At 42.4% G+C, this 19,868-nt stretch overlaps 1 protein-coding gene across 7 annotated transcripts in view; it reads left to right on the top strand.

The window, feature by feature from the left end:
• LOC140419158 (heterogeneous nuclear ribonucleoprotein Q-like) overlaps window positions 1-19,868 on the top strand; it is a 28,172-nt gene that overhangs the window by 1,685 nt on the left and 6,619 nt on the right. For all 7 annotated transcript variants that reach the window (XM_072502964.1, XM_072502957.1, XM_072502950.1 and 4 more), the window contains exons 3-10: window positions 3,995-4,113; window positions 4,803-4,910; window positions 9,086-9,199; window positions 9,479-9,655; window positions 9,737-9,872; window positions 13,743-13,948; window positions 18,458-18,607; window positions 19,359-19,480. In XM_072502964.1, the coding sequence (XP_072359065.1) occupies window positions 3,995-4,113; window positions 4,803-4,910; window positions 9,086-9,199; window positions 9,479-9,655; window positions 9,737-9,872; window positions 13,743-13,948; window positions 18,458-18,607; window positions 19,359-19,480 (1,132 nt within the window). The remainder of the gene's footprint in view (window positions 1-3,994; window positions 4,114-4,802; window positions 4,911-9,085; window positions 9,200-9,478; window positions 9,656-9,736; window positions 9,873-13,742; window positions 13,949-18,457; window positions 18,608-19,358; window positions 19,481-19,868) is intronic.

Raw genomic sequence — 19,868 nt, 5'->3', positions numbered from 1 at the left:
AATGAAGTGCACCTATTTATAGACAGAAAATATGTATTCATTAGCTAGATCAGTTGTGTCTATCTGCAGGGTTAATCTCATTCAGGATCAGTTATCACTGAGAGGAAAACATTGATACTTGAGAGAAGATTGAAATTCCCCATTTGGTGTATTATAGGGCCAAAAACATTGTTCAGCCATGCAGACCAGCAGGATCGTTTTGATGCCAGTCTAAAAGTTGGTTAGTCAGCCAGAGTGAGTCATAACAGTTAGCATAAAAAACCAAGACTCCTATCCCTATTGCTCTTGTCAATTACACTTCTGACGTTTGTCACTTGGTCAAAATAAGTTTGGAGGGAATCTGCATTTATACGGATTGGTTCACTATCTTTGGACAATCCAAGGTGTGAGTGAAATACTTTTCTGGTGTAGTCACTCCCGACAGTGTTGGAAGACTCCTCTTGGCATTTGAAATTAATATTGGGCATGTGAATTAGCCTGTTAAAATAGTGCCATGGGATTTGTAATGCACACCTGAGAAGAAGTTGCATTTCTGAGATACAGACTGAATCCGATGCTCAATTCTTTGAAAATGTTCACACTGCTTTTTTGGCACCTGCATCTGGAGGTGGAAAGTGGTGAGAAACAAGTGTTTTTGTCATCGTGTTGACAAAATTTCATGCATAGAATAAGCTGCAAAACCTTTTAGCATTATTGTGAATATTGTAGGCCTATTGCTCTACCTGTTTGGGAATCTTTACACAAGAATGCAAACAGTAGAAAGCAAAGGAATGTCCTTTGGAGGTAAGGTGTTCTGGTAATTGTTCTTCCCCACCCTTTTGTGAGAATCTACTTCAGCTGCTCATTAAAAATTGGAACTCGCTGTGGGTATAACCCTGAGTGCTTTATTTTATCCATCTGACCCTGTCTCAGCTCATCGGTGCTGATCAGCAAACGCACCCAACCTGGCCACATGTTTGCCAATATTGTAACCAGGTATTGTGTCTTCAGGTGTTACCCCTCTGTCTTTTAACTGTACCCCTTCCCCAAAAAGGTCAACCCTTGATCCCACCATCCTTGCAAACATGCCCCACCTCTAGCGTCTTTTTCCTCTTAAGGAATGTCTTGTCCCAAATCTGTTCCTATTTCCCCTGAAGTTGTTTGAATCCCTTCAATCGGGTTCTTGCTCCAGCCACAGCCAAAATGGATCTTATCAAAGTCACAAATTACATTCTCTGACAAAAGAAAACTTTCCTTCATTCTCCTGTCAATACCTCCCCACTGTCGTTTTGTTGAGTGGGAATGCTTTCACGTGGTTCCATTGTTTTGTTTCGAAAAGTAGCCCAGAGAATTGCTTGCAGTGGCTTCTCTTGCACCTCCTGCATCATAATCTCTAGTGCCCCACAAGGATCTATCCTTGGTGACCTCCTATTTCTCCTTGTACATGTTGTCCCTGGGCAACATCATCCAAAGACACGTGGTTGTTTTTCACATCAACATGATGGCATCCAGCTACATCTCGGTACCACCTTTCTTCACTCCTCCACTGTTGCAAAAATTATCAGACTGCTTATCTGGCATCCAGTATTGGATGAACAGAAACTTCCTCCAATAATATACTGAGCTTCAGGGCAGTGTAAAGGGGGGGGGCGAGTTCCTAAAATTGGCTGAAATCAATACATCAGTAGTTAGCCAGAAAAAGATAGAAGAATTAAAACTGCTTTTACTCAGGCAACAATGGGATATGCTCCAAAACTCTTACCCGCTTAGCTTGGGCCTCCTTGCATCCGACTTGACGTCAGGCCTCATCCATGCCTTTCTCGCCTTTACACTTGACTATTCCAATGCACTGCTGGTTGATCTCCCACCATTTGTAAACTTGAGGTCATCCAAAACTCTGCTGCCTGTGTCTTAACTCATTGGCTCATGATCAAGCAATGATTTCATAGAATTTACAGTGCAGAGGTAGGTCATTCAGCCCACCGAATTTGCACCGGCTCTGGGAAAGAGCACCCTTCTTAAGTCCACGCTTCCCCGTAACCCCAGCTAACCATTTTTGGACACTACGGGGAATTTATCATGACCATTCCACCTAACCTGCACGTCTTTGGACAGTGGGAAGAAACCGGAGCACCCGGAGGAAAGCCATGCAGGCACGGGGCGAACGTGCAGACTCCGCATCCAAGCCGGGAATTGACCCTGGAGCTGTGAGGCGACTGTGCTAACCACTATGCTACCGTGCTGCTCCACAATGACTTGACTTTAAAATTCTCATTTGTTTACAAATAACTGCAGTTATGCCCTTCCCTGTCTCTGTAATCAACTCCACAACCCCAAGATATCTGCAGTCCTCCATTCTGGCATTCTTGTACATTGCCAATTACAATTGCTCTGCCTCATGTCCCAAGCTCTGGGTTCCTGTCCCAGATCTCCTTTTTATCTCTTTTCTTCACGCTTCTTAAAACCTACCTCTGACCAGGTTTTTGATCACCTAACTAATACCTCCTTATCTGATTATAGGTGTCGTACCTTGTTTTATAATGCGCCTGGTAGCACGTTGGGCCCTTTACTTTAGAATCACTTATTCTGGACCAATTACCAACTTCTGGATTATACTGGGAGTGGGAGGTTAAATATTCTCTCAGCATCTACGCTGTCTGATATATTTCACCCCTCCTTCTAAACTTCAATTTGGGCGCAACCTGCGACGACAACCCTTCACCCCAGGAATTTGCTTGTGAACCACCTCCAATGCAAGTATATCCATCCTTAAATGACGAGACCATAACTGTTCACAGTACTTCGGGTGCTGTCTCACCAATGCTCTTTATGGCTGTCGCAAGCCTGCCATATTTTTATCCTCCACCTCTCTTGCAATGAAGGCCATCATTCCATTTGCCTTCCTAAATACTTGCATACTAACTTCTTGTGATTCATGTATGAGGGCACCCAGATCTCTACTGCGTTTTATAGCCTTTTCATTGAATAACATTTTGCTTTTCTAATCCAGTTGCTTATTGGCTCGGCAGCTTGCCTTGCAATCTGTAGAAACCTGAATTTATAAAAACACTGCTGGCTTACATTCGCTCCTGATCCATTGACAGCTGAAATTCTATATCCTGGTTTTCACAACCCTGTTCCACACTCATCCCTACCTCTAACCTGTAGCCAAACAACTCTCATCTCTGATCTTCCAAGTCTTTCTGGCAATTTCCTGATTTTCATTCCTCCGCTGTTGCAGCATAGGCCTCGAGCTCTAAACCTCTACTTTCCTCTTCTAGTTTAAGCCTTTCCATAAAATCTGTATCTGACCAAGCATTTGGCCGACCACTCCTAAGTAATTTGGTTTCAAATTTTAGCATTCCTGTGAAGCAACTGGAAATGTTTTGCTGTTAAAACGCTATATAAATGTTTGTTTTTGTAGTACCGTATATTGAGTGCAGATGTATTCATTCTTCCTGCTATATTTCCTTTCCTGAAATCATGGGGACAAATAGTGACTGCTGGAAAGTGCAGGTGTGTAAAATATCAACATTTGGTTGAGATTCAGAATCTGGACTTGACAGCAAGGCATTTCAAGTCACCTACCATGATCTAAATTGGATTGAGTGGATCAAAGCTCACTACCTTTTTGAGCAGGTACAGGGAAAGTTATTCTGACATTTGTCGCTGATTGAGTGGAACTGAGCCCAAGTCGAGCAAGTTCAAACAGACAAATCCTAATGTTATTGATGGTACCAAGGTTATGTATTAACTGGTACTTGGAGAATGGAGAGTCTCGATTTGGGGGCTCAAGCTTACCATGCCAATTGTACCAGGAGAGTTGGGCCTATTTTCACCCTGCAGCTTTGGTACTAGGACAGATTGCTGGTACGGGGATTCTGGAAAGGAGTCACATTTTAGCTAGTATGTATATTTAATTTTAATTATTAAAGAGAAAAATCAGATTTTATTGCATATTTTGAGTTGTACTGCCAGATTTCTGCTGTTATTTATGCCCTGGATTTTTCTTCAGGTTTGGTTTCTCATAGTGATTTAGACGAGAGAGCAATTGATGCCTTGAGGGAATTCAATGAAGAAGGTGCATTGTCAGTACTACAGCAATTTAAGGAAAGTGATCTTTCCCATGTTCAGGTAAGGATTGTTCTATTCATTATAATTAAACAAATTGTATGAAGATTATGAGAAATCTAAATAAAAAGCACTTTTGATTGTGAATAAAACCTCCCATAAACATTTAAACCCTAAAATTGATTTTAAGTTGGTGCACTTTTTGTGTGGTGCGTCATAATTTTTAACGATCATATTTAACATTTTACAATTGCTTTCATTTATCTTGGATAGCTTTGGGATACTGACTGGGGTATGAGTGCCATTCTTGGAGCTAGCAAATGCCACCGTTTTTCTGGCTAAAGTGACAAATTTGTTTTTAATGCTAAAATAAATGGGAATTTTGTTCCGCATGTAGTGTAGGATTTGTTGTGCATAGTGCGATATAGTTTAATATCAAGGTCAAAATGGTTGGATGTACATTATCTTTTGTGAATTCTCTTTCTGATATATTGCTGATTACTGATGATATTTGTGCTGTGATATGATTAACAACAATGGAATTTCATGTTCCATTACTTGTTGGATCCTTTGTCATGAGAGAAAACAGTCTTTCCAATCCAATGAAACTCTTGAATGTTTTCATGAAAAGGTAAATCTTGTACTTCAGGAGCAGGAACAGGGAAAAATAATTAGTTCCATCGTTAGTAGTTATTGAGACTTGTTGTTTTAAAGGCATTGATTTAATCCATTGATATTTCTTCCATGTATAGAATAAAAGTGCCTTTCTATGTGGAGTAATGAAGACTTACAGACAGAGGGAAAAGCAAGGATCTAAAGTGACAGATGCTAATAAAGGTCCAGATGAGACAAAAATTAAGGTGCAATACTTACATTCATGTAATAGGCCTCGCTTGTTATCTGACATTTTGTAGCAAATATTTCTGCCTTGGTGCTTCTTTCTTTAACTGAGAAAAACTACTACGAACTTATTTTGTCTGCATGCTTAGCAAAAGTGGATTATGGATTTATAGATACCAGTTCTTTGCTAGCCAGGGTTGACCGTTTGAACCTCAGTCTAATCCATGTAATGCTTGCAGCAGGGAAAGCCAGATAGCAACTGGGAAAGGACTTTCCCTTTTTTATTCATTCATGGGATGTGGGCATTGCTGGCTCAGCCAGCATTGTAGATAGCACAATTGCTTCACAGCTCCAGGTTCTATTCCGGCTTGGTTCACTGTCTGTGCGGAGTCTGCACATCCTCCCCGTGTGTGCGTGGGTTTCCTCTGGGTGCTCCGGTTTCCTCCCACGGTCCAAAGATGTGCAGGTTAGGTGGATTGGCCATGATAAATTGCCCTTAGTGTCCAAATTGCCCTTGGTGTTGGGTGGGGTTGCTGGGTTATGGGGATAGGGTGGAGGTGTTGACCTTGGATAGGGTGCTCTTTCCAAGAGCTGGTGCAGACTCGATGGGCCGAATGGCCTCCTTCTGCACTGTAAATTCTATGATAATCTATGATTTATTGCACATCCCCAATTGACTTTGAACCGCTGCAATCCATGTGGTGAAGGTACGCCCAAAGTGCGACTGGGTTGAGTTTGCCATTGTCTATTCCGGTGCCTAGGTTGATGCCGTGTGCTCCATCTTAGTAAAAGCTAAATATTGGAAATCTGAAAGAAGCCGAGTTAACATTTTGAGTCATATGACTCTTCAGAGATCTGTAACATTAACTTGTTTCTCTCCCCACAGTTGCGGCCAGACCTGGGTTTTGCCAGCATTTTCTGTTCTTCCTCCCTAAGTGACTTTCTGACAGTTTGATGCAACTGAGTGGCTTGTTGGTCATTTCAGAGGGCATTAAAGAGGCAACCACATTGCTATAGATCAGGCCTAATGAACCAAATGGATTTTTCTGACAATCTACTATGGCAGTTCTGGATTTTTTTTTTAAATCTGACCTGACACCATCTGTTGTGATGGGATTTGAACCTTGGTCCCCATGGGTTTCTCGATTACCAGTCCGGTGACAATACCACCACACCACCAACTCTTCGGAGTGCTGAGGGACATGGTAATGCCCAAGCTAATGTCCTAGATTAAGGGTTGGCAATCTTAATGGGAAGAGCCTTTTTAAAATTTAGTTAAAATCTTAATGCTGTTACTCAAATGCCAATAATAATGCAAAATAGGGCAATTGACATTTTTGTTTTCTTTACAAAAAACGTAATATATTCTCAAGTGAAATGTTAAAGTTTAAAGAAAGCAAGCCCTTTAATTGTCATCAAAATCTGTTTTGATCGATCAAGGTCAGGAGCCCTCATTCAGCTGCAGGTTACAGGCCTCTGCCTGTGGAGAAATTGACAGATTAAGAGAGGGCCCTTCTTTGTGGCTCAGGATCATGCTGCTTGGTGTATCTGACAAATGTTTCTCAGAAGGTTAATTAAATTGCTTTGCACTTGTAAATATTTCTAATTTTAACTCGAGGCTTCCAACCATGTGGGCTGGTCTGGAAATATTAAAATCATAACAGAATTTCCAAATTCGTTGGGATGCGGGGAGGACGGCCTCTTTTTAAATGTTGTCATTTATTGTTTTTCTAAGGCATGTGAAACATTGACATTACAGCACGATCGAATGATTACTGCACAATCCACCTGTCAAATCAGTGTTGGCTCTCTAAGAGCAATTTAATTAGCCTTGCTCCTATGCACTTGAGTGTGGGTATCTCTTTGAGATATTCGGGGGGGGGGGCTTTGGGCCAAAATTTATACCTTGGATTCAACGTTTCTACAGGGCCCCCACTGCAAGTGTCTGTATTAATGCACTGAGCTCTGGGTACTTATGACTGAACAGGCTACACGGCAGGGGTTCTAATTATCTCAAATGTTGTTTGCCTTAACGATTGAGCCCCAAGCTATTTCGCTGAAGTCACCTACCAGTAGGAGGGGATAGGGTGCGGCGGGAGGGACCATAGGGTGTCCTTATATGTGGACGATTTGCTGTTGTACATTGTGGACCTACACTCCAATGCGGGGGAGATAATGGAGGAATTCCGGGAGTTTGGCTCCTTTCTCAGAGTATAAGCTAAACTTGCGTAAAAGTGGGAGGGGTGCCGAACTAGGGAGGTTATCATTTCATCCAACCAGGACTAGTTTCCGGTATTTGGGTGGCCCATGATTGGGCCTCGCTCAATAAATATCACTTGGCCAGTCTGGTGGGGTGAAGGCTGGCGTGAGGCACTTCATGGAATTGAATTGTGTGCAAGGTTTTTTTAAAATTTAGAATACCCAATTAATTTTTCCAATTAAGGGGCAATTTAGTGTGTTCAATCCACCTACCTTGCACATCTTTGGGTTGGGCAAAGCCCACGCAAACACGGGGAGAATGTGCAAACTCCACACGGCAGTGACCCAGAGCCGGGACCGAACCTGTGCCTTTGGTGCCGTGAGACTGCAGAGCTACCGTGCTGCCCCTCTTGTGTGCAAGGTTACGTCTGATACACTCCCTGGTCACCACCTTGAGCTGTATGAGTGGGTGCTTGGAGGTGGAGGACAGGTATGAGCGTTGCTCTGGAGGGCTGGCGAACCCCACACTCATATTCTTGACCTGTCCCAAGTTTGTTCGGTTTTGGGTCTCCTTTTTCAAAACTATGTCAGGGAGTTAAACTATTCCGAGAGTTAAGCTGGAGTCATGCACATTGGTGGCCTTTTTAGGATGTCTGACTTGCTGGTTCTGCAGGCAGGGTATCGGCCCTTGCCTCGCTAATAGCCCAGAGGCAAGTCTTGCTGTGGTGGAGGCTGCCGGTGCCACCTAAGGTTTCGGCCTGATTGGGGGACCTGATGTAATTTCTGTATTGGAAATGATCAGGTATGCAATGAGGTGATCGCTGGATGGGTTTTACTCACGGTGGCTGCCGTTCATTGCCTTTTTCGGGGAACTCATTGAAGTTGGGGGTGGGGGGTTCAATGCAATAGGGTTGTCTTTGTGTGGGGAAGGGGTAGTTTTGGTATAAAATAGTTGTGTTGAGGTTATTTTGGGGTAATATTTGAATAAAAATATTTAAAAGAATTTGATGTCCTCAAGCTCTTGGTTCTTCTCTAAATAGGAGCAATTTCTCAATTTACCCTGTCCAGCTCCCTCATTATACCTCTGTCAATGTGTCTTCCATTTTCTGTTCGAGGAGAACAATCCAAGCTTCTCCAAACTATCCACATAATTAAAGTCACTCACTCCTGGAGCCGTTTCTTGTCATTCTTCCCTGCACCCCTCAAGTCTTCAGTTCCTTCCTGAAGTGTGGTTGCCAAAATTGGACACTTTCTGGTTGAGGCCAAACCAGTGTTCTTCACTGGCTCACTAACTTTCTTTTATGCTCTATTTCTAAAGCTCATGACTGGATACCTTTTAAACCACTTTAGTTTGTATCACTTTTATTCAGAGTTAAATTTTGGCTGTCACATGTCTTAACTATTTCACAAGCCAATCGATACACCATCAAATGGGATTGGGTTCTATGGACATCGGTTACTTTATGTTGCTCCATTCACATACCTAGATGGCAAGTTGTCAGCATGCTGTTCAAGGTTATAAGGAGTCGTCCATTTGACCCATCGAGCCTGTTCTGTCATTCAGTGGCTGACCTGACGATGGTCTCAATTCCACTTTCCTGCCTGTCCCTCATAACCTTTAATTAACTTACAAATCTCAAACCTCAGCCTTTAATAGGTCCAATGACCCAACCTCCACTGCTCTCTGGAAGAGAATACCAAAGTCTCACCACCCAGTGAGATAAATTCTTCCTCGTATTCGTCTTAAATGGGAGACCTCTCATTTTCCCCCACAAGGAGAAACATCCTCTCAGCATGTACCCTGTCGAACCCCCTCTGGATCTAGTGATTCAATAAGTCACCTCTCATTCTGAACTCGCATGAGTATAAACCCAACCTGTTTGACCTTCTTAAGAGACCCGCTTCATCCCAGGAATCAGCTTTGTGAACTATCCGCATCAACTGAGAAAATTGATTGCTGGTTTCAGATGGTTAAACTTTGTTTCTACTTTCTTAGGCCCTCTTAGAAAGAACAGGATATACACTTGACGTCACTACAGGACAAAGGAAGTATGGTGGGCCTCCTCCACCTACGATACATTCGGGTCCTCAACCTAACATTGGTACTGAGGTGAGTAACACTGATTGGGGATTATTTTGTTAGGATAGCCTGATGAGAGCATTTAAAGTGTTGTTGCACTCAATTATGGGGATGTTATGAAATTTGAACTGAAAATTGATTAACATGCCAGCTTTTGAAAGTTGATGTCTGTGCAATCAGACATTTGAAATGTTAACCTATGACCGAACACGTTGGTAAATACAAAATCATTTTTTTAAATCCACTTTCTTTCATCAATGAAAGCCACGTCTTATGAATACCTTATTAACATTGGTCCAATTTTGTCAGATATTTGTAGGCAAAATACCAAGGGATCTCTTTGAAGACGAACTTGTCCCTTTGTTTGAAAAAGCTGGGCCAATATGGGATTTGCGCCTGATGATGGATCCGCTGACTGGCTTAAATCGGGGGTATGCTTTTGTCACCTTTTGCTCCAAAGAAGCAGCACAGGAAGCAGTCAAATTGGTAAGATTGTGATGTGTATGCACTGTATATCTATTCTTCTAATTAGGATTCGTAAACTAACTCTGTTATCAATTTTGTCAGTGTGATAACCATGAAATTCGGCCTGGTAAACACATTGGTGTTTGCATTTCTGTGGCGAATAACAGACTTTTCGTTGGATCCATTCCAAAAAGCAAGACAAAGGAACAGATTATGGAAGAATTTGGTAAAGTTACAGGTACAGTTGCATCACTTCCCTTGTCGCATTATCACAATCTATGCACACTAATTATTTGATAGCCACATGAATAGGAGCAAAAACAGCAGTTATCACTGCACTTCACAGCTTGATTCTAGCAGACAGCTAGCCCAAACCTTAGATCAATGGGATAAATTTGAAATCTTCTGTTGCAAATTACAGCTTGTTTCCAAAATCTTCAATTTGAATTGTGGACTGAAGAATCTAAAGTGTGGTTGCACTGTGGCAAAATATTTCTCTGGCTTTGATAAATATCTACTTTTGGGTTATAGCGCAAGATAAGCAATGACTAATCAAATTCCCACAAAACCTAGACACTAGGTTTAACTCTTTCCTTTAACGATGTAATTACTAGGGGGCATAGGTTTAAGGCGAGAGGGGCAAGGTTTAGAGTAGATGTACGAGGCAAGTTTTTTACGCAGAGGGTAATGGGTGCCTGGAACTCGCTACCGGAGGAGGTGGTGGAAGCAGGGACGATCGTGACATTTAAGGGGCATCTTGACAAATACATGAATAGGATGGGAATAGAGGGATACGGACCCAGGAAGTGTAGAAGATTGTAGTTTAGTCGGGCAGCATGGTCGGCACGGGCTTGGAGGGCCGAAGGGCCTGTTCCTGTGCTGTACATTTCTTTGTTTGTAATTGATGTTTCACTGCTTTGTTCCAGAAATATAAAATATCTTGTAATTTGATTTGGGCTTGTAATTAATTCTGTCACCGTTAGCCTAATTATGCAAGCTTGTCATTGGATATTGGGAGAACCCGCAATCATGAATTTAGTGAAGGATTTTCCTGATGCTTTCTCTCTTTCCACCCTGTGGTGAAATATGACTCCCTTTGGTACAAGATCCTGTGAACTTGATTTGCAAACCTCGGTGCAAAGGCTCTTGGTCCTGATTGACCTCACTTGTAATGTCTCTTTAAGATTGTAAATGGATGAGGCCCTCGGAGCCTCCTTAGTTAATTTGGCAACCTGAAAATGCCCCTTTTATCCTTGCTCTTTTCTGTTAACTAGCCAATCCCCTATCCATCTTAATATATCACCTCCCAACATCATGAGCTCCTGTCTTGTGCAATAGTTTTTTAGGTTCACACCTTACAGAGAATACCTTTTGGAAATCCAAATATATTACTTGTAACAAACTGGGTGGAGAAAGTGCATCAGCAGAAAACTAATCCATTTGTCAGACATGCTTTCCTTTTCTCCAATCAAGCAGATTGTTCTCAGATTTTCTAAATATCCTGCTCCTACTTATAATGGATCCCAACATTTTCCCAACGATACAGTTAAGTTAATTGGTCTATTGTTTCGTCCTTTCTTGAATATTTTATGGCTCCAGTTATTCAATCACTTGGAGTGAAGTGCATCTGAGTGGAACCTATTCCTCTTTCTCCAGCATTGGTGCCAGGAGGTAGTTTAGGAGATAATGTATTGGCATTGATTAAGGATTGGTTAACAGGCAGGAAACAGAAGGAATAAATGGGTGTGACTAGTGGACTACGGCAAAGATCAGCACTTGTGCCCCAGCTGTTCACAATATATTTCAGTGATTTGGAGACAATGTAATATTTTCAAGTTCGTGGATGACACAAAACTAGGTGGGAATATGTTATGATGAAGATGCAAAGTGGTTTCAAGGGGTTTCGGGCAGGCTTGGTGAGTGGGCACGAATGTAGCAGGTGGGATAAAACGTGAGGTTATCCACGGTAGGAGAAACCGATGTTAAATGGTAAGAAATTAGAAACGGACCAGGGTGTCTTTGTCAATAAGTCACTGGAAGCTAATAAGCAGGTGCGGTGTGCTATTAGGAAGGCTAATGGTATGTAGGCTTTTATCGCAAGAGGATTTGAGTAGTGTGCAGTTTTGGCCCCTATACCGCAGGAAGTATCCTGTTGCCATCGAAGGTTCACCAGACTTGTTCCTGGGATGGCGGGTCTGTCCTATCAAGAGAGATTAGATGAGCTTTATTTTCTAGAGTTTTAAAGCTTGAGAGGCGATCTTGAAACCTACAAAATACTTAAAAGGGATCGACAGGATGGGTGCAGGGAAGGTGTTTCCCTTGTTGGTGAGTCTAGAACCAAGGGACACAACTTCAAAATAAAGGGGGAGCTGAATAAAAAGGATTTCGCCTCGGGTTTGTGAATTTTTTGAATTCTCTTCCCCCTGCGAGGTGTGTAAGCTCAGTATTTAAAGCAGAGATAGACAGATTTCTAAATACCAGTGAGAGGGATATGGGGATAATGTTGGAAAAATATATTGAAGTGGATGATCGCCCGTGGTCGTATTGAATTACTGGAGGCACAATGGCTGACTGACCTATGTTCACTCTCCCGTAGCAAAACTTAACTACCGTCCTCTACCACTGCATTCCTTTTTACTCCGCCCATTTGAAGGCACCCCCTGTACCATGGTGCTCAGTGGTACAATCAGTTGGCTCATCATCTCTGTTCTTGACAGCATAGACTGCAAAACCTCAAACTAGTTTGACAAGTGTAGGTCTGAAGCTCCTCTTGTGCTGCCTTCTGGATCCCTATATCTACCAAGTTATTGGTGTACATCACCTGCAACATCTCACCTTCCCTGCCATTTAACTAACCAGGTTTTCAAGTCTTGAAATATTAGCTTTTAACCTTGTTAGGAACCATTTAAATTTATTACATGTCATTATGTGCTTTGGGTCTATACTGTAACTTAGTCTGCAGTTCTAATTTAACCATATTTATATATAAAGCAGTGTCACCCTGCCCCACACCATTGAATTTCCATGTCTAATTCCCTTACACGCTCATCATATCTGTACTCTGGTAATGTGTTGTTTCTTGCCCAGATTGAAGATTTTAATTTTCCGGCTGTTAGTTTAAACGAGTCCGAGGTTATATTTTTTTCAACTTTCCCGGGGTATATGAGGTGTTCGGTTCCAGGAGTTTCTGACTCTTTCTCCAGCCCCTCCCAAACTACTCCCAATTTCTCTTGTGTTATGGATGGGTGACATGTGGTGTGCCAAGTGGTCATTTTCCACCCTCAATATGAAAACCCAGCCCATGTTTCCCCTCAAGCACAGGGATGCCAGTCGTAAAACCTGTCTTGTCCTGGTTGATACCATTTAGAAACTCGGCTCAAGCCCCAGCCTACATGAATTGTAGTGTAACCAGAACCCTGGCATCTACATTTCCTTCTACACTTTCACTTTCAATCTTTGCTTCTCTAACTTTTGGAGAAGTTGATCTGAAAACTTGGAGGCGTTGTTAAAATTGCTTCCCGGTGCTTGCTTTCGCTATTGAAACCATAAGATTTTGAGAAAAACCTATTCTCAGTGGCTTTTATCTTTCCCACTCATCACAAAAGATCATCTGGATCGAGCATGTCAAAGGATGAAGACCCACAGTTATTTGGATGGTATTGCTAAAATGGTTTCCATTTTCCCCCAGTGGGAATTTAGCTCATCGACTCACTGCACCAATCTTCGGAGAAAATGGCCTCCTTCCATAGACAGTCCACTACAGACTCTGTGGGGTATGCAGTTGAATTTGAATGAAATTTGTTCCTTGTTGAGAAATACTAAGATTCAACAATCCTCTCTATCCTATCCACTTCTCCTTCATCTCCCTACTACCCGTCAAATTGTAGGAAAATTATTTTATTCATTTTTCTGAGTGAGGGAGGGCAGGATTTTGTGACTTGTGGTCTTTCATGTTGGAAACCCTTTTTTCTACAAATGTTTTTCATAGGTATACGTACTTTACAGAAAGATAAAAACTACTTGGCCAGAAACTAGTTAAATGTAGCGAGAAAAGCTAATGGAGGTTTTTGTAGTGATTGTTGTATCCTAATTTTGTTTATTTTGGCAGAGGGACTCACAGATGTGATCCTTTACCACCAGCCAGATGACAAGAAGAAGAATAGAGGTTTCTGTTTCTTGGAGTTTGAAGATCATAAATCTGCTGCCCAGGCCAGACGCCGGCTTATGAGTGGAAAAGTGAAGGTTTGGGGCAATGTTGTTACAGTGGAATGGGCAGATCCTATAGAGGATCCAGATCCAGAAGTCATGTCAAAGGTATGAATCCTTGAACATTATTTTAAATGTGATAAAATAAACATGGAAATTCAACGGTGTGGGGCAGGGTGACACTGCTTTATATATAAAATATAAATATGGTTAAATTCGGACTGCAGGCCATTCAAGGGGAGGGAGTAAATAGGCAAGTTGTAGGGGATTCTATTATCAGGGGGATAGATAGTATCCTTTGTGAGCAGGATAAAGAGTCCCGCATGGTATGTTGCCTGCCCGGTGCTAGGATGCTGGACATCTCTAACCGGCTTGAAAGGATACTGGAGGGGGAGGATCCAGTTGTTGTGGTCCATGTCGGTACCAACAACATAGGCAAGTCTAGGAAAGAGGACCTGTTTAGAGATTATAAAGAGCTAGGATTCAAATTTAAAAAAAACAGTTCCTCAACGGTCAGAATCTCTGGATTACTACCCGAGCCACGTGTAAATTGGCATAGGGAGGCAAGAATAAGGGAAGTTAACACGTGGCTGAAAGAGTGGTGTGGGAAATGGGGGTTCCTTTTCATGGGACACTGGCATCAGTTTTGGGACAGGTGGGACCTATACCGTTGGGATGGTCTCCACCTGAACCGAGCTGGGACCAGTGTTCTGGCGAAAAGAGTAAGTAGGGTGGTCAATAGGTCTTTAAACTAGAGATTGGGGGGGAAGGGAAAGTCAGGGAACCAAAAGGTGAAGTAATCAGTGGGAAGCTTAGCTGCTTAGTAATACAAAAAAGCACGAAAAGACAGAACTCTGGAGAGGTTACGATAGTCCCCATCCCACAAAATATGACAGTGTATGGAAAGGCTCAGTAAACCAAGGACCACCACACTAAGAAAACAAAAAGGGGCGGTCAATAGAGAATTAAAGGTGCTATATTTAAATGCGTGCAGTGTACGGAACAAGGTAGATGAGCTTGTGGCCCAGATTGTGACTGGCAGGTATGATGTGGTAGGCATCACAGAGACATGGTTGCAGGGGGTTCAGGACTGGCATTTAAACATCTAGGGATTCACAACCTATCGAAAAGACAGAGGTGGGCAGAGGGGGTGGGGTTGCCTTGTTAATTAGGAATGAAATTAAATCAATAGCACTAAACGACATAGGGTCAGATGATGTGGAGTCTGTGTGGGTAGAGTTGAGGAACCACAAAGGCAAAAAAACCATAATGGGAGTTATGTACAGGCCTCAACAGTGGTCAGGACCAGGGGCACAAAATGCACCACGAAATAGAAAGTGCATGTCAGAAAGGCAAGGTCATCGTGATCATGGGGGACTTCAATATGCAGGTGGACTGGGTAAATAATGCTGCCAGTGAACCCAAGGAAAGGGAATTCATTGAATGTTTACAGGAGGGCTTTTTGGAACAGCATGTGATGGAGCCCACGAGGGAACAGGCCATTCTGGACTTAGTGTTATGTAATGAGCCAGACTTGATTAAAGATCTTAAAGTAAGGGAGCACTTAGGAGGCAGTGATCATCATTCAATCTCCAATTTGAAAGAAAGAAGGTAGAATCAGATGTAAAGGTGTTATGGTTAAATAAAGGTAACGACAGAGGCATGAGGGAGGAACTGACGAAAATTGACTGGGAGCAGAGCCTAGTGGGAAAGTCAGTAGAACAGCAATGGCAGGAGTTTCTGGGAGTAATTGAGGACACAGTACAGAGGTTCATCCCAAAGAAAAGAAAGGTTATCAGAGGGGGGATTAGGCAGCCATGGCTGACAAAGGAAGTTAGGGAATGCATCAAAGCAAAAGAGAAAGCCTATAATGTGGCAAAGAGTAGTGGGAAGTCAGAAGATTGGGAAGGCTACAAAAACAAACCGAGGATAACAAAGAGAGAAATAAGGAAAGAGAGGATCAAATATGAAGGTAGGGTAGCCAATAACGTTAGGAATGATAGTAAAAGTTTCTTTAAATACATTAAAAACAAACTGGAGGCAAAAGTAGACATTGGGCCGCTCCAAAATGACACTGGTAATCTAGTGATGGGAGACCAGGAAATAGCTGAGGAACTAAATAAGTACTTTGCGTCAGTCTTCACAGTAGAAGACATGAGTAATATCCCAACAATTCAGGAGAGTCATGGGGCAGAGTTGAATATGATAGCCATCACACAGGAGAAAGTGCTAGAGAAACTAAGAGGTCTAAAAATTGATAAATCTCCGGGCCCAGATGGGCTACATCCTAGAGTTCTAAAGGAGATAGCTGAAGAAATAGTGGAGGCGTTAGTTATGAGCTTTCAAAAGTCACTGGAGTCAGGGAAAGTCCCAGAGGATTGGAAAATCGCTGTTGTAACCCCCCTGTTCAAGAAGGGAACAAGGAAAAAGATGGAAAATTATAGGCCAATTAGCCTAACCTCGGTTGTTGGCAAGATTCTAGAATCCATTATTAAGGATGAGATTTCTAAATTCTTGGAAGTGCAGGGTCGGATTAGGACAAGTCAGCATGGATTTAGCATGGGGAGGTCGTGCCTGACAAACCTGTTGGAGTTCTTTGAAGAGGTTAGACCAAGGAGAGCCAATGGATGTTATCTATCTTGACTTCCAAAAGGCCTTTGATAAGGTGCCTCACGGGAGACTGCTGAGTAAAATAAGGGCCCATGGTATTCGAGGCAAGGTACTAACGTGGATTGATGATTGGCTGTCAGGCAGAAGGCAGAGAGTTGGGATAAAAGGTTCTTTTTCGGAATGGCAACTGGTGACGAGTGGTGTCCCACAGGGTTCAGTGTTGGAGCCACAGCTGTTCTCTTTATATATTAACGATCTAGATGACGGGACTGGGGGCATTCTGGCTAAGTTTGCCGATGATACAAAGATCGGTGGAGGGGCAGGTAGTATTGAGGAGGTGGGGAGGCTGCAGAAAGATTTAGACAGTTTAGGAGAGTGGTCCAAGAAATGGCTGATGAAATTCAACGTGGGCAAGTGTGAGGTCTTGCACTTTGGACAAAAGAATAGAGACATGGACTATTTTCTAAACGGTGACAAAATTCATAATGCTGAAGTGCAAAGGGACTTGGGAGTCCTAGTCCAGGATTCTCTAAAGGTAAACTTGCAGGTTGAGTCCATAATTAAGAAAGCAAATGCAATGTTGTCATTTATCTCAAGAGGCTTGGAATATAAAAGCAGGGATGTACTTCTGAAGCTTTATAAAGCATTATTTAGGCCCCATTTAGAATACTGTGAGCAATTTTGGGCCACACCTCAGGAAGGACATACTGGCACTGGAGCGGGTCCAGCGGAGATTGACACTGATGATCCCAGGAATGGTAGGCCTAACATACGATGAACGTCTGAGGATCCTGGGATTGTATTCATTGGAGTTTAGGAGGTTGAGGGGAGATGTAATAGAAACTTACAAGATAATGAATGGGTTAGATAGGGTGGACGTAGAGAAGTTGTTTCCATTAGCAGGGGAGACTAGGACCCGGGGGCACAGCCTTAGAATAAAAGGGAGTCACTTTAGAACAGAGATGAGGAGAAATTTCTTCAGCCAGAGAGTGGTGGGTATGTGGAATTCATTGCCACAGAGGGCGGTGGAGGCCGGGACGTTGAGTGTCTTTAAGACAGAAGTTGATAAATTCTTGATTTCTCGAGGAATTAAGGGCTATGGAGAGAGAGCGGGTAAATGGAGTTGAAATCAGCCATGATTGAATGGTGGAGTGGACTCGATGGGCCGAATGGCCTTACTTCCGCTCCTATGTCTTATGGTCTTAAGTATGTTACAATTTGTTATGTCAATGTCAAGTTTGGAAATGCACTTTTTCATTCTGGCTACAATGTTGCTTTGAAAAATCCAGCAACTCTTCTAAAAGCACTACAAAACTGCAGCAGTTCAAAGGGTGCACAATGGTTAGCACTGCTGCATCACAGCACCAGGGACCCGGGTTCAATTCCAGCCTTGGGTGACTGGGGTTTCCACTTTATGCCCGTGTCTGCGTGGGTTTCCTCCGGGTGCTCCGGTTTCCTCCCGCAGTCCAAAGACGTGCAGGTTAGGTGGATTGGCCATGATAGAAAAATGCCCCTTAGTGTGAAGGTTAGATGGAGTTACATGGATAGGGCAGGGGAGTGGGCCTAGATGGGGTGCTCTTTCAGAGGGTCGGTGCAGACTCGATGGGCTGAATGACCACCCTGCACTGCAAAGATTCTGAAGGTGGCAGTTCACCAGTGCCCTCCTGAGCACAATTCGGGTGGCCAATAAAAATTATGGCCTAAGCAGCGATGTCCAAATCCCATGAAAGAATAAAAGAACATTCAGTGGGTGGTTGCCAGCACCTCCCAATGGTAATCAATTTGGGTATGTATGGCAATATCCAGGTGTGAATAATTTTAAAAATCGTACTTGCAAAGCTGCCAGAGTTGAATTTGGAACTTGGGTGTCCAATGGCACAGTTCTACACTGAGTTTCACATTTTTCCACTGAGCTGTAGACCGCTTCTAACAGCTTTAATACTGAGGCTGATATTTAAGAATGTCATTAGTTGGGCATAACACTTGAATATATTTTCTCACTTGCAGGTGAAGGTACTATTTGTTCGTAACTTGGCTAGTACAGTAACAGAAGAATTACTAGAAAAGACTTTTAGCCAATTTGGCAAGTTGGAACGGGTGAAGAAGTTGAAAGATTATGCTTTCATTCACTTTGATGAACGAGATGGCGCAGTAAAGGTAAAGGCTGTTGAAGTATTCTGGTTTGCGGTTTTGAAATGGGGTATAGTATTACATATGCAACTTCACATGAAGTTTCTATTCGGGACTCTGCTGTGATGTAAATTATTTTTTACCATCTTTCGGCTGATTAAAAAAAGTGATGGATAATTGACTTGCTGAGATCACTCCGCTTCTATTATATCATGTAATGTAATCTTACAATAACAATCTGTCAGTGCACCTCTACATATTTTTAATTCATGTGCCAATATTTATTGGTTAATTTAAAGTGGCTACTTGTAAAACCTTTAAAACATCCATCCTAATTCTCCTTCAACAATCACATGTTTCGCTTCCGGCTTCGTTGTTGGATGTTCCATCATTTGCCTATTTGATAACTAATTTAGCATACCTATTAAAAATCTTCTGTTGAGGGGGTGGTGCAATGGTTAGCACAGCTATCTCAGCGCTGAGGGCCCGGGTCACTGTCCATGTGGAGTTTGCACATTCTCCCAGTGTCTGCTTGGTTCTCACCCCCACAACCCAAAGATGTGCAGTGTAGGTTGATTGGCCATGCTAAATTGTCCCTTAATTTGAAAAAAAGAATTGGGTACTCATATTTTTTTTTTAAGTTTCTGTTGAAATTCAATTGAACTGGTAAAATAAAATGTTGTGACACACTAGCATCTGAGAGAGGTTGGACTTTCTAACTCTGACTTTTATCTTTTAACATGACTTATATCTCATTATCTGCTTGTTTATTTGGCAGGCTATGGATGAAATGAATGGGAAATATTTAGAAGGCGAAAATATTGAAATTGTTCTTGCTAAGCCACCAGACAAGAAGAAAAAGGAACGGCAGGCTCAGAGACAAGCTGCCAGATCTCAGCCGTGAGTATATCTGACTTTTCAGATGTTTGTCATTTAAATCTTATTTGCAATCTGGACGCAAGATGTGGCAAACGGCCCCTTCCAAGAAATTGTTCCATTTTATATTTAAAAAAACAGTGGACACAAGGAGCCTGCAAGGGCTATAGCTTCAGTGAATGGGCAAACATTTATCACATTTTGTGGGAAAGTGTTAACTTGTCTACTTTGGCAGGAAGAAAAGCAGCATATTATTTACGTAGAGAGAGACTGCAGAACTTTTGAGGTACAATGGGATCTGGTTCTTGTACATGAATGAAAAGGATTCACGGAGGTACAATAAGTGATTAGGAAGGTAAATGGAATGTTTGTTGCAAGGGAAATGTAATATAGAAGTCTGAAGTTTTGCTCC

Source organism: Scyliorhinus torazame, chromosome 1 (assembly GCF_047496885.1).
Source record: "Scyliorhinus torazame isolate Kashiwa2021f chromosome 1, sScyTor2.1, whole genome shotgun sequence".
NCBI lineage: Eukaryota > Metazoa > Chordata > Chondrichthyes > Carcharhiniformes > Scyliorhinidae > Scyliorhinus > Scyliorhinus torazame.
This window is presented reverse-complemented; position numbering and strand designations above follow the sequence as displayed.